The 23,975-nt window shown below is 39.9% G+C and overlaps 1 protein-coding gene across 1 annotated transcript in view; it reads left to right on the forward strand.

Annotated features, from left to right (window-relative positions):
• COL4A2 (collagen type IV alpha 2 chain) overlaps window positions 1–23,975 on the forward strand; it is a 139,787-nt gene that overhangs the window by 68,656 nt on the left and 47,156 nt on the right. The window contains exons 4-7 of the mRNA XM_080605208.1: window positions 20,428–20,562; window positions 20,645–20,689; window positions 22,817–22,933; window positions 23,620–23,691. Of these exons, the coding sequence (XP_080461334.1) occupies window positions 20,428–20,562; window positions 20,645–20,689; window positions 22,817–22,933; window positions 23,620–23,691 (369 nt within the window). The remainder of the gene's footprint in view (window positions 1–20,427; window positions 20,563–20,644; window positions 20,690–22,816; window positions 22,934–23,619; window positions 23,692–23,975) is intronic.

Raw genomic sequence — 23,975 nt, forward strand, 5'->3', positions numbered from 1 at the left:
ACTGGCAATGGCCATGTCTAAGATAATCTCAGATCAAGGAAATCTTATCATGAAAGGCAGAGAAATCTATGAATCAGTAATACCCTGTTGACAAGAAACTGTAATGGCCAGAAGTTGGTCCAGAGAGAGCCTTATTCTAACAGACTTCCACCATCAATCTCGCTTTGCAGTGGAAACCTTTTCTGCATCCACTGCTGCAATCCAGTGAAAGTCCTATTCCAGCATTGTATTCACTCTGTACTACCTTTGGATACCCTTTCCATTTTAGAAATAAATCTCAGTCTGAGTTCTGGTTTATAAACTCTATACATGTAGTTCAGGTCACATGCAGATTAGGGAAAATAAAAGTTAGATGGCAATAAAAGTCCTTTTAATGAAGGAGGGGCACAAGCTGTTATCTTCTTCACTTTAGTTATCAAAGCCATAGCTGTTAGAAGCAGTTCTGTTGGAAAAGAGATGAAAAATAAGGCAGATTTGATTTCTGTTAAGTCCTCTTTTGCAAAACTCCAGCAGAGGTAAGGGGGATTAAAGCTGCTCTGCAGAAGCAGCTGAAGAAGCTCCCTTCAACACAAGGAAGTCTGAGGCTGGAATAAAGCCAGGAGGGCCAGCCAGGTGACATGAACTCCATTCACAGCATAGCAGGTGTAAAAACCAGGAGACAGCAAGATCCAAACATACTGTCCTCCAGCATAAAAGCTAGGAAAATTTCTTGCTGTTGTATGGCAGGACAAATGTTAACAGAAGTGATTTTGCTTACCTAAACTGTTTTCAAGACCTGAGATGTTTTATTCCTAAATAAGGCAAAACAGATTATTTTTCTTTAAGGACTGAGATGGAAAACCACTGTTAGAAAGAAAAAAAGACATGGCAGTGTAGCTGTGCTCTAGACTTAAACCTGAACCACCACATCGGATGTGGGTGCTGCAGCTGTTGTGCAATTCACCATCACAAGAGTTGGCACCAGCTCTGGTTTCATCCAAGACTTCCACATTGGAATTTGAAAATCTGTCCCAATTCCCCCCCACCACCACCAATGGCTTCTAAACTGAGACATTCAGATAATCATTTCTGACAAATCAATGTTTTCTGATTAGAAAACATTCATTGAAATAATCTTAAACATCTCTGGGTTTAGGGCTCCTGAAGTTCAGTGCTAAAATCTCCTTGGACTGACCTAAAAATTGTTGGCTGGAGTGCAGCAAGTTGTGCCGTTATTGCTTTTATATTCCCATCTTTGTTTAGCCCTGTAATTCCAGAAATGTTGCAAGCATACCGTGGTTTAGTTTGTGTTTCGGTTTGGTTTTTCACAGCAGTGAGAGTGATAAGCTCTTATATGGCCTAATTGGGATCTGTCGGACTGGTAGCACTTAATTGCACAGACTTTTTGGCATTCGTGTGCAACCTTCAAACACAGTGGTTCATGAACAGGACTAACTGCAGCTTATTCATTGCTTTACCATCCATGGTCATAACATTTCGCTAGGACTAGTGCTGCAAAGAGCACACTGTATTCCTGTTAATATTACATGACAGCTTGAGATTTTTTGGAAACCTCTTCCCTCAGACTGTTTATCCCTCTACACTGATATTTGTCTAGAGACATGTTTTACAGCCTGTTTACTTACAAAGGTGTCAGAAGATTGTTTACCAATAAAATGTAAATAAAAATATTTAGAGTGTATCAGTTGCCAGTAAATTTTCTTAGCCACAGTTTTTTTTAATGTTAAAAACATATAATAACACAAAAATGAATACATTTCAATGCTAAAAGGTATGTTACTTATTGGGGTATATTCACTTTCTTTCTGCCTACCCTATAATCAAAATAAACTGACAAAACCCACTTATTTTCTCCATTCAAACCAATAGACTGCACTGTTTGGATTTCACTTCCACAATCCTTTCCCACAGGATTATCACACTGCTATCATGGATAGTCTGGCTGAGTGACAACTGAAAGATCAGACAAATCCAGAATGGCTGTAATTACTGCTTAGAAGTTCTAATACTTATTTCTCCACTCAGAACTTCAAATATATAACTAGTAGTACCATATGCAAACATTATTATGATTTTTTGGTGGGTTTAGGGCACTGGGAAGTGCAGGCAAATTTTGGAGCAAGTTAATGAGAGTGAGTCAGAAACTCTGCAGCATGTAAGAAATTTTGCAGGAGGCAGACTAGAGCATGTGGATAGCCATGGAAAATTATCTGAACTAATCAAACCAACTTATCATGAATGAATAGTCTTTCTATGGAGATAATGAGGAGGGAGTAGACTGGAATGGTGTAGGAGAACTTAAACAAGGAGCTCTGTATTTCATGCTTGTGATAGTAAGTGGCCTTGGGACATTAATTTTTTTATAGTTTTTATGTCCATTTTTAGTGGTGTTGTTTTCATGCAGAGAATTCAAATGAGTTTCTCGAATGGTTAGGTGAATTTTATACCACTTCATAAAGAAAACTGAGTATTGCACAAGCTATACTTGATGTTTGTAGAGCCTATTGTGGATCAGTAGCATGGAGATACAGTCTTCTTTACTCAAGGCAGATGGGCAGCGCTGATGACGACTGTGGAGATACAAGTACTGGGTGCTATCCTGTTCCTCTCAGTCTTAATGAAGACCAACAGAAGGAAAATATCACACTAGGATAGCACCAAAGACTCCCTTAGACAAGGCAGATCAACAGCCTCTACAAAGAAAGGTCTCCTCTGTTCACCACCTCCTCCATCCTTCCAAAAGGTAATCCACTCAGAAAAAGCTGGCAAAGAGATGGCTGTGTTGTATGCCTCATTTCTGTCTCCTAACAAAGCTGAGGAAAAATTTCTGGCATGTATCGTGAGGAGCAGCTAACGGTTTAGGAGAACTTCATTTGGGCTGTCCTATTAAACAGGTGCTGCCAAAAATAACTGGTCTCTTCTTTAGAGTTGGACCCTCCTATTGGGCTCCCATGGTCCTTATGAGGGACAGCAGGGAGAGCAGCCACTCTGCATAGCACCCATTCTCTCCCTAAAAGGAACTGATGGGCTTTGGCTAAGAAGTTAGCATGGGCTTAATTTAGCCAGAAGTAACTCATACTTTGCATTTTTTAGTCTGTGAGCACCTACCACGACAATGAGGTGTAGCCAGCAGCTTCGTGGCTTGTAGGGCAGCTGCTTCTCCAGGAATGGCTGCTGGTGGCTCTTCTCCCATGCACTGCTGCACATCAGGGCTATTTATTGGCATAGCAGTGGTGCAAGAGTGTCTACAATACATACAATTTTTGGAAATGTACATATCACAACGTTATTACAAACAACCATACAGTGTTGTACCATTTCAGTCTCCCAGAGGATATATAGAAGCATTTTAAAAGTATTCAAAGCATTTAAAAAGAGGAAGTTTTAAGTACTTGAAATTGCTTTGTAGATTTTCCCATGCATCTCTGACACCCCTCATTGCTTGAAAAAAAAAAAAAAAAGAAAGAAAGAAAGTAGGTGTGGCTGCAAAGATACCTGACCTTGAGTGAGGCTTTGACAATCATATCATATACTGACCGTAATACAGTACTCAAGTTATCTGAAAAGGCAGAAAGGCATATTTTGGGCCATATCTTGAAGGCCATAAAACACAGTTTTTCAAGTCTCACTTAATTCATTCAGTGGCCCCGTATGTACCCATGTATCCATGTAAGGTGTTGATGGTCACTTTGGCTATGAGGACCTGCCAGAGTGATTCTCAGATTTCTTTGGTTTGTCTCCACTGAAGATGGCCTGCAAGGTGCCCTTTTGATAGTTGTGTCTGACTAGGGCGTTGTGCTTCAATCCCTGCCTTGTAATGTTCCTGAAGTGGAACAAGGCATATTGATTACTGCTAGAATCTCTAGTCTTTTAAATAATGTTTTTTAAATCATGACCCAAAATTTAAGATAAACTGTATGATAGTTTTATTGATCAGGAACTGGTGTATTTCACTGAAGATATACATGTTCCATTAGATTTAGAGAAAGAACTGAGTGAACTGAGTAACAATTTAAAAGTGTGCTAAATGCATGCTTGCATATTTTATATTTAATCTCAAAGATTTGGATGATTTTTTTTCACAGCATATCTTTGGGACAATGCATTTCTGTGTTGCTGAGTGTGTTTTAAATGTCTAGATTTTTTTAAATTATAATGGTGAAAACATGCTTTAGCTAGTACATGATTCAACAAGTCTTAAATTAAGTCATAGCTAGTCTTTTCATGTTTATATTTTTGTCACTGTGTTATTTTCTAAGCACATATCTTCAGCATTTCTTCTATGAAGTTGTAAAATCTGCACAAAAAACGTCTTCTGAAATATGCTTCCAAGCCCCTTTCTTATTTTTCTCCATAAATTTTAAGAAGTCCTGTTTATCTGTGTGCTGAAGGATTGCTGCTGACGCTGAAGCTTATGGAGCAGTCTAATAAAAATAATTAGCAAATACCAAACTAGCAGAAGTAAAAGGGTTTGTCTGAGACCTGCAGTTCTTTTGAGGTGTCATAGGGATTATGATACCCACCTGGGTAAGGAGAGCTCCCTCCTAACTCCAGAGAGGTGAGCACGAGGAGGTTTTGGCCATTGACTGGAGGGAAGGGTTCTCCTAGAAGTGTGGTTCCCATCTCCATTTCATCACACGGGAGTGATACTGCTGTTAACTCAGCGCAGCCCAGTCTCAAGCCTCTGTCCAGCAGATATATGCCAAGGTAACTCAATTATCCTATTGCTGTGAAAAGACATCTCTCAAAACTGACAGCCTGTGCTCCACCTACCAAACCTCCTGGGTGCTGCTGCTGCTCTCTGGGGAATGAGAGGCCTGTAGCTATTCTTGTTTATTCTGTAATCACTCTTAGAAATTGTTAAGGTGAAAGTAAATGTTATAGTAATTTCTTCTTTAATAAAATAGTTACACTTTTACTACTGTTTGGCTACTGCTAGTCTAGGGAGAGTGTAAAAAAAAAAAGCAAAGCAATGCAGAAAGAAGCAAAGACAAAACAAAAAATCTACCTATATTTTATTTTGTTCTCAGTAGATACCCTGTTTTACCCAGTGAACACTCCATCTGAAGTCTGCATTTTTCAAAAACTGAAGCATGGTTCAAAGGCAGCACTGTTTTTATGGGAGATGGAGGTGTGTACTTGAACTGCATCAAGTTCTGGGATCTCCATCAATTTTCTTCCCAGTTTTCTTCCCAGTGGTTTACATGTAACTTCACCTCTCTTTCTCAACTTCCCTCCACCTTAGACGTATAATTTCTAACATTTCCAAATAGGATTAATGGCTGATACATGGCTGTCATGGCTTTAAAAACGACGATGTTTCTTGGCGTGACTTTGTGGAGCATCTCTTGCCTCAGTTTAGGTATTTTTTTCCTAAAACAATTTATGTTTCCTTAGTATTACTAATTTGTTCATCCATAGTGAATGAAAGGAATCAGGGCTTTACTGTTCATTTCTCTTTGTAAGTTGAAAGCTGTGTTTCTTAAAAACATAGCAATTAATAGCTGTACCTTATACGAATACATAAAGGAAAGTAGCGTATGTGCTTTATTAATAGCACAAAGCAGAAAAGACTAGAAGAAAACAGTTAACCAAACAGCTCTGGGGTAATAATGTTTGAAGGAGATACCAACTTGTGGGAACCGAGGAGCCTTCAAGCACCCATGCTTTGGCAGTGACTTCTAAATTCTTTGCTTCAGACCTGGTGGAGGGTTGCTGGTTTTTTGTAACTTCATGATAACAATTTGATGAGACTGAATGCAGATGGAATTTGAGTGATGACTGTTTCCCACTGAGAAGATAACAACACAAGTAAACAGTACAGGTGGTAAAAATCCTGCCAGAGACGAAGGCTTGCCAGTCCAGGCTGCATCAAGGCATCCCTGCCTTTCTCGTGCTGACACAGCATGCTCTTCCTCCCTGCGTCTTCCTCACCATTTCTCTTTCTCCTTGCCCTAAGCCTGATCCAACTACTTTCAGATGGTTTATTTTTCAGTTTCATTTATTTATTCCATCAGCAGTGGTTTAGGGCAGTAGTGTTCTTGATGCTGTGCAGAACACTGTGTCCTGTTGTCAATTAACTAATTTCTCAAATCTTCATTAATTTCAACTGTCAAAGGTTGGATATTCAACTGGGGATTGAGGTCATCTCTAAGATAGGACTTGAATGAAACAGCAAGTTTCTTAGCTAAACAGCTGAAAAGCAGTATCCTAATTCTAATCTTTTGCTAAATCTATCTCCTTACCATTTCTTCTGTATTTTCAAAGTACATTTCACCTTTTTTTCCAGATTTTCTGTGTATTAAGATGTTAATTTGTTGGGGAAAATTCAGTTTAAGAGGTATTTCTACAGAAATCTCATAACCATTTTGCATAAAATAAATAAAATACTTTGAATTTCTGTGATAGTTTGAAATCTAAGACATCCACATCTCAATGTCTAGACAGACCTTTATAAATAACCAAAATTAATCGGGAAATTGTAATAAATGATTGTTCTCTTCAGAAGTAAAATACTTTTATTGAATGCTGAAAGGAAATAGTTTTGATTTTTTTGTGTGCCGACACTCTATCATAGTTAATAATGCCAATGCTTTTTCTATGATGCTTCATTAAAATTCTTCCTAACTTGTGTAATCCCCATGGGGTTACTAAACTCTATTCTTTTAGAATTATTTCCATCTTTTCAAGGTATCTAATACGTGCAGAAACCAGAAAAAATCATCAAGACCAAAAAAAATATGCAAATAGACAGTTTTTCTTCATTGCAGTTGGGTTAACCAGCTGGCACGACAAGAAATAAGTTTTCATTGATTTTTAATACAACATTTATTGCTGCATATGTATCCCTTCATAATTCTTTCATCCTTTTTAAGACAAATTCATCTATATTCCTTTTATATATCCTTTTAATGCATCTATTCCAAAGTCTTCTGTGAGTTTTTTGTTTGTTTGGGGGTGGCACAGGAGTAGGAAGAAAAGCATAGGCTTAATTCAGAAACATGCACAGAAAGCTGAAAATCTGTATCGTCTTGCTTTCTCTGAGTCTTATTCTAATCTCTCCTTTTAGATGCACTTTATTTCAGTTATTTCTTATGCCAGAAAGTAATGAAATAATCAGTATATGTTGAGAAAAAAAGACAGGTTTCTCTTAGGAGTGCTTGCTAATGTCGTACTGTGGAAGCACGTAACTCAGCAGCAGAGAGTTTTTACAATCTAGTTCAGAACTGCAAGTTCCGCATAAAGCAGTACTGTCTTTAGAGTGACAGGCAGGGCTTTAGCCAAGATTATTACACTGTTGTAGAACCAGAAGCCTAGGTTTTCTCATCTGTAAATGTGTGAGAGACCTCACATGCACATAGACATACTGCAACAAGCCCATGGTTGTTATATCCACAGGCAGATAGTCACAAACTTATGTCTTTGCTTTTGCTAATAATGCGAAGTTTACCTGAGCAGTTCATAGTAATTATCAGTGTTTAACAGGAAGAAAATATAGTGCCTCATGTGAATGACCCCTTATCGGTTTTAAAGAAACTAGAAGGCTTTATGGCTTATGTTAGATACACAGAGATCTGAAGACAGCAAACCAAGGGGAGAATAAATACATACACAGACATTAAAAAAATAAATTGCAGACATCACAGAGAAGAAGAAATCTAAGCACTGAAAAAATGTAAACAGTAGATCTGGTAAAGAGCTAATTTACAGGACCTCAAAGAGGATCCTGGACATCAAACATATTCTGAATCACAGAATCGTTAAGGTTGGAAGAGACGTCTTCACATCATCTGGTGCACATCACCACCACTCCTCTCAAGCAGGGTCAACTAGGGCAGGTTATTAGTTAGCCTTGGTTATTTTCCATATAATTTGGGGGTTATTGATCTCTATGCTGTAGTGACTCATTTGACCATCCACATGACGACAGTCTGTACTGAGTGCTGTAGCACTCAGTGATGATACTGCTCAGAGTTTGTGTGCTTCATATAACAAGTGTTCTTTGGCTCTTAACAAAAATAAGAAAAATAAAAAATAAAAACAAAATAAATAAGATGGAAATATAAAATACAGGTGTTAGCTTGTGTAGAAGAGCTAGCATTGTCTCTTTTCAGCAGCTAAATAAAACCTATAAGCTCTCCTAGGTGCAGAGGAAGTCAGAAAATTAGAGTTGAAAATTTTTTAATGGAGAAAGCAGGGAGGGAGGTCAAAGGTCCGGAGGAGCCACATGAACATAAACATGAACATGAAGTGCATTTGTTATTGTCAAAAACACAGAAGATTGATGCTGCCGGTGGCAGTTCAGGTTTCACATTCCCAGTGGGTCCAGGACCTATAAATCTAGGACACGTGTTTCAGGATCAGTTAATTTTTAGGAAAGGAGGAATAGCTTCCTATTTACTTCTTAATTCTTTCATCCTTGCTTGTAGCAGTAAGGGTAAAGCAGAAGAGGCAAACTAGCAGAGGTTCAGGGTTACGGTTAACCTGTGAACTGCACCATTGTGGCTTTTCATCACCAGCAATTCAAAGCTCCCTGTCAATAAATGCAGTCTCTCCTATGAGTCTGATGGAAGCACTTTATGGAGGTACTTTATCACAAGTTCATGAAGACAACACAGTACTGATTTATTTGACACAACTCATACTGCTAGCACATCATATTTTTTTTTTGCCAGGAAGGCACTAGTTTAACAAAGCTTGGAGGGACTCCACAACCAGAATCTGAAATACTGAAGATGTTCTCCTCACACTGAAGCCTGAAACTAGTCCCCAGTGATGGGACCCAGATTAGTAGTCACAACAAATTTTCTAACAATCTCTGTTATTCCTGTGGAATGTGAAGGTTTCTTCTGCTGTTTCTCCTTGTCTGGAAGGCTTTTCTGTTTAATGTAAAACATTACCTGCATTTGCTACCAGTTAGAGATCAACCTTATTTTTTTTTCCAGGGCTTGTCAAACTAATAGTACCTCCTTCAAGAAAAAGTAACTTGCCACTATAGTTTAATAGTACTTTGACTCCCTTTAGTATCTGCAGATAGAAAAGGAATAAAGGATCAAAAAGAATGGTTTGCTCTGATTCTTGTTCTAGTCCTCTGGTGAAACAGCCACATAGCCCACATTGTCTACAATAAAAGTTTTAAAACTTTCCAGTAGTTTTTGAAATCAATGTTTGAAATAATAAATAGGCTTTTTCCATGAACAGCTGTAGAACAGTCTGCTGATGATGTTCTCCAGAGCATCCTTTCCCACAAAGTGACGAGATTTTGGAATCTAGAGAAGATGTGTGGGCACACTTGGCTACCTCAAACCAAACGTAATGGAAAAATTAGATTTCATAATGGATCTGGAGAACTATGTCTTCCTATTCAAGTTCATATACCAATCTTGTCCGTCTTCAGGACTGCTATCACAAGCTACGTTACACAAAGAGAGTATTTTTTCAGCTAGGTGATACAGAACTATTTCTTTTAAGATTCAAATGAAAATACTTTCACTCTTCTTCCTGATTTCAAGAAAAATAATAATAAAAAAAAAAGTGGGATTACAGAGACTTCTCCAAGGAATGAGTTGCTATAATAATTTCCCCAGATCATTCAGCTTCCCTAAATCTAGTTGATCTAGCTTGATGTAGTACTGTCAAATTATAAAAATATTGTGCATACAGAAGACAGGAAACCTAATTGTATTATATAAAAAAAGACCTGACAGTTTTCAGTATTTCCACTTACTACCTAAAGATGGCAAGACCTCTCATAGACTACACTGACTATTTTTTTTGGAGACAAGCCCAGCATGAAGCCAGGCTCACCATCAAAGTGATGGTGTTAGAGTATTTGTGATGCTAGCAAGACACATGCACTGGATGGAAGACCTAAGGTTCATGTAGCTTCGTCATAATTTGACTCAACATCAGGCTTCAATAGAGTCCCAGTTGTTGAAATCTGTACACTGTCCTCATTGACACTAACATCAAGATCTGCAACTCATATAGAGAAAACAACTGTGCGAGCTCCATTCAGATGATCTCACGGCACCCTATGCTCACGAGCCCCATCTGGCCACAGAAGCGTTAAGAGAAAAATAGATGTCACTTATTCTGTATCAACAGCGGCTCTTCGGAGTGCTGCGCACATCTGCCTCAGAGCCCCCAGTCCTTCCTGGTGGTTCAGAGCCAGTCATCTGGCCTTCCCGGGAACTCGCAGACCATCCCAAGCTGTAAATTCCCAGGACTGCAGTATGAAGGTGCCTAAGGTCTGCAATGAGTCCCCTATGCTGGCTGCTGGAGAGTGCATTCAGCGCTCCCGTGTGGAGAGGGTATCTCAGCACAGAATTTATTAAAACAGTCACAGCCTCTGTAAGGGATTTAAATTCTTTCTACAGCTAAAGAAGCTAGTAGTAAGTTGCATTTAAATGATCAAGTCGGTTTGATAGCTGTTCCCACCACAAAAATAGTTACGGTTTTGTCTAAGCAGAAGAGGAGCACAGAATGGAAAAATTGGCATATTCCTGCAGGGGTTTTAATTTTCACATACTCTTAAACTCATGGAGCCTAATGAGCTTAACATTTTGGCCAGTTGCACAATTTAGAAATTTCAACAGTGAATGGTTTTTGGACAGAAAAAAAAATGTTCTCACAAATCTGAAAAGTGAACAGATGTTACTATTGGTGCTTCCAACGCCTACTGACAGAAAACATCTGTGTCAAACTTCCTGAATTTGGGGATCTTGAGAACACTCCCACACACACCACCAGAAGCCATTTGAAAACAATTGGGCTGGCAGATCAGTTTTCGGGTCTATTACTGAATGTTCCAACAAGAGCAGGTGCTGCTTGTTGTCTTGTCTCTAGGAGCCTGGCTGGCCAAGTAGCAACTGTGCCGCTACTCAAAACGGGAGCGCCAGCTCCCTCCATTATGCAAGGTTTAGGATTTGATGTGGGCTGTGATTTAGTAAAAGGCATAAAAAACAGTTGATTCTAGTACAATGATCCTAATAAAATGAGTGGGGGGAAAAAAAAAAGAAGAAAAAAAGAAAAAAAAGATGCCAATGTAGATGCTAGCAGACTTGAAGAATTATCACACATTGCATTTTTGCCCTGGAAATTGTCTGGCTTTTGTAATCCTGTCAAAATCCATGTTGAATGAACAGAATTTTCTTCTGTTTTGAAAACACACTCATAGTGCTAAATATGTCTGAGGCATTTGCTGTCCCTCAAAATACTCAGTCAAACATTTGATAGGTACCATGACCAAATTCTGCCCTTTTATATAAGCATGATGCAGCAGCTGTCACGAAGTAACTGGGAGTTCCCTGCTTCCTCCTGCTCCACACCCTGCATCTTAATATTTGTCTGGTTGGAAGAGCAAATTTGGCAAGATGTTTTTTGTCTCTGGTGGATTTTTTGTTTGACTAAAAACTAGCCTTCTTCAATTAATTAAATGCTAATAAGTGTTTGCAAGGATAAATCAATGCCATTTTATTGCTCTGTAAAACATCACTAGCTCATGATCTCAACTTCACTGCTGATGTTTAAGTTCATTTCAAGTAACATCTCTAAGTTATCGTAGTTAACTCTATCTTAGAGAGCTTTTATTTGGAACTCGGGGACAACACTTACATGTCAATATAAGTGTGTGGGTTTTTTTCTTTTTTTTCTTTTTTGGTTTTATAGCAGTGTTAGACTGATGCTCTTCATTTTACCAACATAAAATGAATAGCTCCATTCGTCACACTTCCACCCTCACACTAGCCCAAAGCACCTGCCACAGTGTCAGGCCAGCCCCAGCTCTGCTCACTCTGCATATTTCTAAAATGTGACGATTTTCCCCTTACCCTCCAGCTAGAGCTAAAACTTTAGCAGAGCCTGATGTCAGCAGAAATTTTGGTATGCTTTGAATAAAGATGACAGAAATTGAGCTAAGAAGCTATGCAGAAGTGGTGGCGCTTACGTGACTCTTAGGAGCCCAAAAGAAACATGTATCTGAGTAGCCTGAAAGGAAGTAAGGTAGTCGCCAGATGATATCGTTGTAATAAGTGAATATGTTCTTGAGCACATGGCATTGTCATCATCTGGTCAGTTGAAACATTTCTAACTTCCAAGAAAATCCCACTATTTTGCATCACTACCTGCCAAATTCAGTAAATTTATTGCATTTACATCCAGCTCTTTTTTCAAGCAGCATAATTATCATGCTCAAGTTTATTTCTTCATCCTAACCATCAAATATACAATTGATCTTTTGGGGTGTTACCTTCTTGCACAGTTTAGAAAGCAACAATGTGGAGGTCAATATTTGAGCTAGGCACCTAAGCTCCTTTTATAGACAATGAATTAAAATGGGCACATTCAGTGTGTATTCATCTGGCCTAGTTTGAATGTCTGCATTAGGATATATCATGCCATAAGATTTCACCCTTGCCTGAATGTAGCTTTGGCTGACTACACTGAATGTAGATAGATAAATGACTACATGTGCTCAGTAAATACAATCCTGTTTAGAAAAATGATGCCTTTCAAGGCCTTTCAAGTCCTGTCACATAATTCAGTAGAACGTGCTCACCAGATAGATATATTTGCTAATATATCTCAATTCTGTTTCTAAATTTCCAAGCCATTAAATTACCATGATATAAAGCAGGATGTGAATTTACAGCCTGTCAGCCACCACTCCACCGCTAGCGCTGGCATACGCGCTGACCTTACTGCAGCTGACTTCTCAGTGGTGATGGGGTAAGGTACTTCCCATTTACTGCACAGTATGAACATGAATGCTGGGAGGCTCCACAGGCACCTGGTGCATTGCAAACACAAATCTTAACTTACTTGCCACCTCATAACTTGTGCAACTACACTCTGGACTTTCAGAGCTATTCCCTTCGCTGACTCTGCAGACAAAAAACACCACGTCCTTCTTGCCCACCACTTCATGCCTATATCTTCTCCTTTCCTCCACATAATGATCTTTTGAAGACAGAATGGAAATCCTCGTGAGTTTTTTTTTGTCTAGATTTGCCCTTTCCGATGTTTATCTTCAACAGAGCATTGACATGGTCCCAATATCATTCTTTCTGAAGCAGCTCTGCAAAGCACAGAAAGCATTTCTGACATGTAATTGTATGTGTTTTGTGACATGAAGAAACTTTTAACTCGTTCTTTTGAGTGCTTGACCTACATTCCAGCACTTATTTTCTTTTATGCATGTTTTATCTTCTTGGGTGACATAGCAACTTTCTGGAAGATCACAAATTAGATCAAACCGTGGGAACAGAAAACAGTACAAAATTATTTCATTTACTGACTACAGAAAAGGACTGTGGCTTCTTTCATAGTTCTTTCTTAAGGAGACTTAATGTTTGTTCCTTCCTTAACCAAAAAAAAAAAAACCTTCTGCAAGCTGAATCACTGCTCTGGAATTAACATTAATGTCATTTGGTCGCCACTGTCCTGAGAGAAAATGTCGCATGTCCAGACAATATAGTTGAAAGAGCAGCAAATTGTTACCATGCCACTAGGCTGAACTGGCTTCATTTTTCAGTTATTTTTAACTTAAAGTCAACTTTGTAATTTTCTATTTATTTTTGATATAAATAAAACAGCTTTTTAACAAATGAGAAGGAAAGCTTTCTCTGAGAAAATGAGCTAGAATGTGAAACTCAGCTAAATAACCTTCTGTAATATAATGAAAGAGAAATTCAAAATAGAAATAACCATATTGAACCATATTTAACCATACTTAGTACATCTAACCACATTTAGTACATATTTAAATATACTTTTTTTTAAAGCCTGCTGAGTCTTTCAGTGCTACTCTTGTGTTTTAGCATTGAATACCCAGCAGTTTAAGGCACACAAGAAAGGTTTGCCTCCTTTGCTAATCAATATTCCTGTTAGATCACAGAAGTCCACCCCTTCCTAATGCTGGTAACCACTTGGTTACAGACAGCAAGATGCAGATTCAGAGCATAAATGCAAGAAATGCCCACAGCTCCAGCTGCACCTGCATGGCTGCGCCCGGAGGCAATGCCTGGTGCCACCTATGGGGCAGCATCCCGCTCCCATGCTTGGGCCAGCAGTGTGGATGGATGCTCCAGACACTTCTCTCCTTGCTTTCTTTCCTATGTGCCTTCTGGAATGCCTTTTCCTGGATTAGCACTTTAAACCAGCTCAGAAGTTGTTAATCTCCCATCTAACTGGTTTTATTCCCTGGTGAGTTGCCTTCTGTTCTGCTTGCTGCTGTCTTTCATTAGCGGGGCTGCATCGAGGTTCTTGCCGTCGCTTCCCTTTCCCATCCATTCTTACAGTGACCGTGCGAGAGCAAGCCCTCTTGCGAAAGTCCCAGCTCACGCTTGTCCATCACGGTCAGATCCCCCTTCCCGCAGGAAGCGAACTTGTCCTTTCACAAATGACCTTTCTGAAATGTCAGGGAATTAACCTCCTTTCTTCTTGTCCACTATTAAATAAATTATGGTCTACAAGGGTCATTTTCATGTGGGGAATACTGAATCATCACATTCCATATACCAGAAGCAGTTGCAAAATAAAAGTCTGTAATGAAATACAGCAAAATGGGCTCAATTACCGTGAAGCTCTGCAGTAATTCTGGTTCTCTCTCTCTCTTCATTATTGCAAATCACTGATTTTCTCCATTCTTTGTATCTAAACACTGGTAAAAGGTTTCTCAGCAATTCATGATGAACGTCTTTTATTTTAAAACCTTCAGAGCAGGAACTGCCATTCATTATGCCTTTATTTGTATAGAACCCCCCAAAACTGGTTGCTTTCAAAATCAGCACACCTTCCTCTACCAGTTTTGTTTCCACAGTGTAAATTTCACAGTAAATTAGAAGGAAGAAAGTATTGCAACATGACATCTCTCTTTCATTTGACTGATCTTACAAGAACTGAAAACTGAAGTTCAAGCTGCAATACATGAACATTTAGTACAGATCTAAAAGTCTGTTCAGGATCTTCTTAAGTCCACTGGGACTGAATTGCAAAACGCAGTGATTAAATTCAATGACGACCCTGACAGTGTTTTCTTTCATGCGCGTCACTGGACAGGGGACGATGTATATGCAACATTGCAAATATTTTCTGGGAAGATTTCCTCCAGGCTTCCTAAATTTCTGACCTCTGCTCCTCCCTGTAAATAGCTTTTGCACATGGCTGTGCTGGCCGTGGGGACTGTGCGAGACCTCTCCCAGTCAGCTGCAGTCACAGGAAGAGCAGAGCGGGGACTGCCTATTTAGGAGTGCATCCTGACATTGGTAGCTTTGTAATGCGTCCGAACGGTAAAGGAAGTCCTGTACAAGAACAAAAAGGAATGTAAAACTCCTTGTTGGTCTTCAAGATATTCCATCCACCCCCTTTTTCCTTTTCTTTTCACATGCTCCCTCTGAGCTGCTTTGCCACAGTATGCCATGTAATACATGTAATACATGTTCCTATAAGCCTTGTAGCTCCAGCCTGTAAATCTAGTGGCAGTAAGGGGCACTTGTGCCATGCTCTGGATGCTGGCAGACTTCCAGTGCCCCCCAGCAAAATGTGAAGCCTTCTTCTGGAGATACATTTGGGCCAGAACACATTTCTGCAATGCTTTGTCAGGTAAGAAAAGGGAGCACTAGAGAAAGCGCTTTGTGAGTTATCTAAAATATGACAGCCAGGTACAGCATATTCCTGCTGTAGGCTTACCTCTTTTTTTTTTTTTTTTTTTTTTAACCTGGAAATTTAATCCAGACACAATTTCACAGCTTTGGAGAATTTTCTAGGATTTCTGAACCTCCAGGAGCACAACCAGAGTAGTAGCATGCATGGCATATTTCACACAGGGGTATTCAGGACTCTAATAATTGAGTCATGTTTTATTTGACTGAACCTTTCAAATTGATTGTCTTTGCTTAAATCTCCTTAATGACCTTTGCAAAAGAGCACATGTTCTTAGGTCATTTGCTAATGAAAAGGGGACATACTTGTTCAACAAGAGATTTAACGTAAAGAAAGTAGAGTAAAAGCTTACATGTCTGAGTTAACAAAGGTTAATAAAGCTAATCCAGTTAACAAGCCAAGATGCTAACTAGCTGAAGAACTATACAAACTGTCATAATATTAACTACTTCTCCAGCTCTGACTCTAGCCTTGTGTTGAACCAGTCCCAGAAGGATTGGTTACCTTGTCTTTATTACAAATAATATTAAATAGTCCACCCAAGTGTCTCAACAAACAAGTGATTTAATAATAACCAGGAAAGCATGGGGAAGGGACACCAGCACTGCCCTGCTCTCTTCCTCATTTTCCATTCCTTGTTTACTTCTTCCTCCCTACCAGACAAAAAGATGGGACTGCAACCCCAAACAGTAGGGGTGGTATTTTGTATATGAATTAGAGACATAACTGTGTCCCATGCAATGCCGGTTTTGGAGTATTACAGTTCCCTGCAGAAAGCTATGCACAGATTCAATAATTACAACCATAACCAGCATTTTGTCAAAAGTTACAACTGAAAGTTTACATTCATTCTGTCTGCAATCTGCTGCCCCAAAAATGTAAGCAGGTATGAACTAAAAAGGCATTTTATATGTCTCAGGTGGGTGAGTGGCTTCTGGAATTGGTTTGACCTCCCTTGGCTTTCATTTACTTCAATGTAATAATGAAGTGACCTTTTCAGTACGCAGAATCCATGGTTTACTTTCTTTGTGGAAGGAACTGAAATGTTTCTTCCCAGAACCTCTCAAGATTAAATTGAAACTAGAGCCAACTCAAATCCCTAAAATTGAATTTGAGTAATTTTTCTATGTTCTTCACAGATGTGTGAGATACTTTTCATCCTTTTTAAAGGTTCCTTTCCAGATTTGTACGTGTGGGGAAGGATAAACTAGCTTAAGTATTTAATTAGATTTTAAAATTTTGCAGTGTGATGGAATTTTTTAACTAGATAAAAATCTTATGCAAGAGCATAAGAATAGATACTGAGATAATGTTCTACAAAAAAAAAAAAAAAAAAAAAAAGAGCCAACTGTGTATCTTTTAGAATGGATGAAATATCTGTTATTTCCCCCCCCCCCCCCAAAAAAAGGCTGTTTCATGGTATACACTCATTTGTACTCACTCAATCCCTTTGCACTTAAAGTAAGTCAAGAAGTTAAAGTCAAGAAGAAGTGGCATCAGAAAAGGCTACTTTTTCCTGACCTTGGAGCTCACACTAATGAACTTGTTAGTTCCCATTTAAATCATTATTCTAGTGCTTCTAATCAGCAGCTTTCCATTTGAGGCAGGTAACTAAGTAAAGTATGGCTGTTGTGAACATGGCTAGACAAGGGTCTGCACCTCCATAGGATAACTTAGAGATTCACTGATTTTAAAAGACTGAAAACTGCTTATGTGGAGAAAGCTGCATCTGTAGTAGCCAGCTGTGACTGGTGTAGGGAAATGAGCTGCCACTTGCTCAGATGTGTGTGCCTCCTGCCAACAGGAATCATATATTGTGTATGTACTCATATATGCTTTTTTTTTTCTCAATTTGTTGAATTGAAAAATGGAAATATGTTGGCCTTCTAAATGGTAATAGTCCCCAAGAGCAGGCTTGCTTTACAAGTAGGGAAGCTGTATGAGGTTGGGCTTGGTTGTAAGTACAGGAGAGATCATCTTCTGTGGTGTCAGCTCAAACAATAGTCCATGGTGTCCTTTGGTAATGCACCTAACCCACCAGTTCTGTCAAATTAATCATACTGGTATAGCACCATCAGGGATCCATACTGGTGGCTTGTCCCTGAGGAAGCACATGTAATTCACACTTCATACTGGTTCATTCCTAGTCTTTTTCCCAGAAAAAAAAAATGCACTGAGCTCTGTACTTTGTTTGATTATCTCAGTTTCTCGGTATGGACTTGTTTGATATTATATAATGGGGTTTAAAATATAAAAAACTACTGAAAATACTGTGACAGCTTTTTTCCAAAAAGATGGTATGGAAAACGATGGGCTTTTTTTCTTCTTTTTAACCAGAAGTACGCTATGTTTCAGTCATGGTTTATGTTTTACAGTTTATGATAATAAGACAACTACAGTATATATAAAATTTAACTACAGATAGATAAGCACTAATAAGGCTGGGCAGAGAAAGGATTGTGAGCAGCCCTGAGGAGAAGGACCTGGGGGTGTTGGCTGACGAGAAGCTCAACATGAGCCGGCAATGTGCGCTTGCAGCCCAGAAAGCCAACCATATCCTGGGCTGCATCAAAAGAAGCATGGCCAGCAGGTCAAGGGAGGTGATTCTCCCCTTCTGCTCTGCTCTCGTGAGACCCTACCTGGAGCCCTGCGTTCAGCTCTGGGGCCCCCAGCACAGGAAGGACTTGGGTGTATTCGAGCGAGTCCAGAGGAGGTCCATGAAGATGATCAAAGGGCTGGAGCACCTCTCCTGTGAAGACAGGCTGAGAGAGTTGGGGTTGTTCAGCCTGGAGAAGGGAAGGCTCTGGGGAGACCTTACAGCGGCCTTCCAGTACCTAAAGGAGGCCTACAGGAAAGCTGGGGAGGGACTCCTTGTCAGGGAGTGGAGTGATAGGACAAGGGGGAATGGCTTTAAAGTAGGAGAGGGTAGGTTTAGATTAGACATTAGGAAGAAGTTCCTCACTCAGAGGGTGGTGAGGCCCTGGCACAGGCTGCCCAGAGAAGCTGTGGATGCCCCATCCCTGGAGGTGTTCAAGGCCAGGCTGGATGGGGCTTTGGGCAGCCTGGTCTGGTGGGAGGTGTCCCTGCCCATGGCAGGGGGTTGGAACTGGGTGGGCTTTAAGGTCCCTTCCAACCCAAACCATTCTGCGATCTATGATTCTCCCCCAAATCCACTAACTCCAGTGAAACCAATAGCAATAGTGTATGTAACATCCCCCATGAATATTGGGAAACATGGATTTAATTATTATTTTTAATAATTCCATAATTTGGAATTATTAATTTATAATATTTTATAATATAATATTTATAATATAAATTTAATAATTATTAATCCATAATAATTTAATAATTAAAAATTCCAACCCAAACCATTCTATGATTCTGTGATTCTCTGGATAGTTGACAGTTGCATTTTGAAACTGTGTCACAAGTGGGCCTATCCTTTAATAGGAGAACAAAAGTTCACCTAAAATCAATAAAGCAATGTTTGCTAGCTTGACTACTGCTGTCTGAATACAAAGAAGTTAGGATTAGGGTATCTTCATGTTCACTTCTTCAAGTCCCTAAACTGCCTTCTTTCACTTCTCAATGACAATCCCAATGACATTAAATGAAGTTGAACAATTGCATTTCTTGGAGAGGGATTCCATTCATTTTTTAATTCTTTCTTTCCAGGCATGGGTGAGAGCGGAAAAGGAAGTAAGCTGTTGTAGGAAGATGGGATAGTATATATTTTACACTATTTTAATGCTGTTACACTATACATTTTATACTGATTTTTTTAACAATTTGTTTGTATAAATACATACCTATTTGTTCATGTTTTGCTATAATTCTTGCTTTGCGAGATATTGATGATGTTGCAGAATGGCCTGTGAAAATCAAATTGCATTTTAAAAATACTTTCATTAGAATTTGCTTCATTAGAATGTCTTGTTAAATGGTGCTTTGTGCCATTTAAGCATTTCTCTCCAGAAAAGACTGTCAATTTATTATTACTGTCATTAGTGCAGTGAGTACCACAAAGCATACAAAACATATGTGCCTTGGTGACACTGCATTTGGAATGGTTTTCAAATACTTTGGTTCACGGATCTCAGACATACTGTCACAGCCCCATTATTTAAACCACCATTGTGTCATTTCAAAATGATCTTTTTTTCCCTGTGATGAGCCTTGTGATGTTGGCAGTCAACAGAAAATTATTTTTAAACAATGTTTGAAGTGGCCTGAAGAGTGTCATTAGGGCTGTTCTAGCAAACCAGCTCTGGAAGGGAACTGTTAATGACAGGGAAACCCACATGCGACACTTCAACCTATGTGGATGCCACACCCTAATGGTGTGTTGTCTAATCATTTTCAGGCTCCACTGTTAAATAGAAATACCATCCCAAAAAGGCAGAAATTCAGGCAGAAATTCATGACATTCAGTATCAGCCTCCTTCTCTCAAGAAGTCATTCTCCCTATTCCAGACAAAACACTTTTTCCATGGAGTAGCAGTGAATGTTTGAATAGTGAATATTGATTTGTGAGTTCATTTCCATGTATTGATTTTGTCATGCACAATGTAGTCACTTTGCTGGAGTTTATGTATGGTGTTTCCAGATGACGTTCATCAAAGAGTCTGCTCTACTGAAATGAAAAGAGTTTCTGTTTATTTTCTCTTGAAGAGATTGACTACACTGCAGGAGTGATAACTAACCCAGCTTCACACATCATAACTGTTCCTAAATAAATGCTTTTTTTATTACTTTTACCAGGGCCAGCCAGGACTCCTTGGATCACAGGGGTTCCCTGGACCACCAGGATTGATGGGGATCCCAGGAGTGCAAGGTCCCAAAGGTCACAAAGGTGAAAGAGGACATCCAGGAATAAGTGGACCCAAAGGAGAAATGGTAACTTTTGAGTATCAGATGTTTTAGCTAATGAGCAAAATATTAGACAGAACATCATTTTAATTGTGCTGTTTCACTCTAGGGGCTAAGAGGAGTCACTGGATTCCCAGGGGCAGATGGCGTTCCTGTAAGTATCCGGTTACCTCATGTTTAAGAAACTACCAACTGCAATTATTGCAGACTGGTTTAATGCCTTTGTACTTTAATTAAAGTCTCTGGGCTGAATTCTGCATCGGCCACGTACGCGCTGTTAAGCTAAGGGCATTTGCTAAAGTAAGTGGAACTGCAGATGCACAGCAAAAGAATAGAATCTGTGCTCCCACTCATTCCCTCTGATAATTAAGGTCCGTTTGCTTTGTCCTTTGGAGAAATCCCCTTGTAAAAAGGGACAAAAACGGAAGGAAATTTCTTGTGTCCCTGGAGGTTACCCAGCTAAGTATGTTCTTTTGTAGGAAAGAGCTGTGAGATAAGTTCTCTACATCTCCTAGGGTAGTGAGCAAAGGACACCAGTGGGTCATGCCTTAATTATTTCAGAATTATAAAGTACATAGAAAGACCAATACATGTAAGAATACTAACCATTGTTACTTGGTTTATATCTCATACAGCTTGCATGAGATGGTCTTAAAAAAACTATTTATCTCAAAAACTTTGAACAAATTGTCCAGGTCCATGAAACTGAAACATTCAAAGAGGAAAACTGGGTAAAGTTCACAGCACAGCATTTTCCCAGCTTACACTCCTTTACATCTTGTGTCATAAAATAACAAAGAAATCTGAGTCACTGGAATCCCTGGACAGAGTTCCCAGGCTTGGGTTTCCTTTGTAGTGCTCCCTGACACCGGGGCCTCACTCTGCAACCCACACATCCACATCCACTCTGCTTTCACCCTTTTTGTTTCCTGAAGAGCTCTGTATCAAGTTTCAGGGCTTTCTCTCACACACTCTTCCTCCTCTCTCTCCTTATCACTCTTAAAGGAAGAAGAAACCTCCTGTAGCCAAGGATCTCATTTGCCCCACCACATCATTGAGTTGTTTCTCAGAGCTCTGTCTTCCCGCAAGTAAATCACTCTCCTCTGAAGCTCCATGTTACTATAGCTGGACCGCTTCTGCTACCTGAGCAAGTTTTCTTTTTTAGCCCTGCCTCCATGACCTCTGCAATTGCATTGTGGGGGATAAATGCTTTCAGATACTATTTGAACATGCATGCATCCTCAAGCCCTCCACCCTTCTCACTTGATTATGTTCTCCAACCAGTTTTCTTAGGCCAAAGCACAACACTGACCATGGCAAGAAGAGAAGGCAAATAGTCACATATATGAACTGTAACAGCAAAGTGGTGGGATGTGGGGCTAAAGGCCAAGAGAGGAGGGTGGCAAACCTGGGTCTGTTTTGGAGTGAGGAATGTGAGTATTTGATGGAGCTAGGTGAGGGCATGGACAGATCTCATTTTCTTCTAAGAAAGTGAGCAGAAGCAAAAAGAAAGCCCTTGCTCTAGGTAGTGAAGAAGGAAGAAATTATTCTGTTTATGTTAGTTTCTGTGTTGTTTTTTTTTGTTTATTTGTTTTCTGACTGAGCCCCCTGGAAGAAAGCTGCTCAAGGGCAGATTAGCTTTTCATCAATCCCAGTGCAAAGCAATCGTAAGTGCAATTGAGGTGAACATAGGCACTGCAATGGAAACTCATTTTAAGGCAGGAGTAACTTTTTCCTGCTTTCCTGAGGCATCTCAGAGGCTCAACGTGGAGCTTCTTTAGTACCCCCAGTGCCCTTTGAGCCCATCTGATCTCTTCCCATCTCTGTACTTACAGCTTCATCATGACACCCAACCTAGCTCCAAAGGCATCACTGACTTTTTTCCTAGCTTGGAAGCTGTTCAAAGCCAGTAATGAACCTTTCTTCCCACTCCTCCAGTGTGAATCACTGAAATTCTTAACAATCTCAGTTCTTGGTGGCTCCCTGCACAGCAGTCTCATCTGGCTTAGTTCTCTGGTTAACAGAGACTGCATTGAACATAGCTTTCCTACCCTTTCTGAAAGGTCCTTCACTACTCATTTTTTTCATACTGTCTGGGGCATCTGGTTCAAGCTGCAGCTATATTAAAAAAAGGCACTGTCTGTTTCTTTCTTTGAAAATCATAGTTTCCCATGGATCCAAGTCTTGGGCTTAATGTGAGAATGTCTAAATACTGTGTGACTACAGGAAAAGGAAAACTAGAAACAGATGGATAGATAAACACTTTTTTTTTCCTCAACAGGGTCATCCAGGGCAGCCAGGATCAAGGGGGAAACCAGGTCATGATGGCTGTAACGGGACAGTAGGTGACCCTGGCGACTCAGGAACTCCAGGACTCTCTGGTTTCCCTGGTACCATTGTAAGTAGGTGACAGCAAATGAAGTGAAGATCATTACTGAAGCACTTGCATTTCGTGCACGTGTGTGTTAGAAACTGATGGGACACCTCTTCATAGAGATCCCTTTTGGCGCAGTGCAGCATCCTTGTGGACCTACCCAGATGAGCTTCGTAACACTTAGGGCTAGAAGGTCTGCTATACCTATCATGTAGGTCCTGCAGGGAGGTTGCTTCAAGAAATCCTGTACAGCTTTATCCAAAAGCAGTGAAAGAATATCAGACTCACAATTCCTGATGAAAGTAACATTTTCCTTCCCTACCCATGCCCAACATACTGGCTTTCCATAGCATGATACGTAGGATCATGCTGCAATGAGCACTGGAGCTCCTTGATTTACCAGCCCATGTGTCAGCCCTGAGTAGCTGCAGCTGCGGCTCTATCTGGCAGGTGCCATCCCATAATATCATTCCTAAGTAACAGGGAATTCTTCCCCCTGTATTTTAAATCCATTCCTTTGGGTACCACAAGGGTTTATACTTTGTTTGTAAACCACGACTTCCAGAGTTAGACATAGTCTCTGCCTTCAAACAGTGGTACATATATGCTCATGAAAAACCTTACAGATATTTTGCATTACTCGTAACTGTTTATGAATTCACAGATGATATGAAAGCTTACTTTTTTCCTTTTTTTTGGGTCACATCCAGGGAGTCCAAGGACCGAAGGGCCAGAAGGGGGAGCCCTACATACTACCGCCGGACATTGCCAGCCGTTACCGGGTACGTGTGTCACTCCCGCGAGCTGATGGATTTTCGATCAACGCTCAGTACTGTTTTTAAAACAGGTGATGGAGAGTGAGTTTCCCTTACATTCTGGAAGACGCATTCCTAGAGACCCACTTAAATTCTGTGTAGGTTTTGCCAGGCGGCTTCTGCTGTCTCTGGTTACAGCAAAGCCTATCCAATATCCAGGGAGGACATGTCCACTCACTTACTTGCAAGGACTTCCAGTCTGCAGGTTGATTGCAGAGGTACTGGACAAGGACATAAACATGTCGATTTTA

Source organism: Anser brachyrhynchus (genome assembly GCF_964034855.1).
Source record: "Anser brachyrhynchus genome assembly, chromosome: 1".
In the NCBI taxonomy this organism is placed as follows: Eukaryota; Metazoa; Chordata; class Aves; order Anseriformes; family Anatidae; genus Anser; species Anser brachyrhynchus.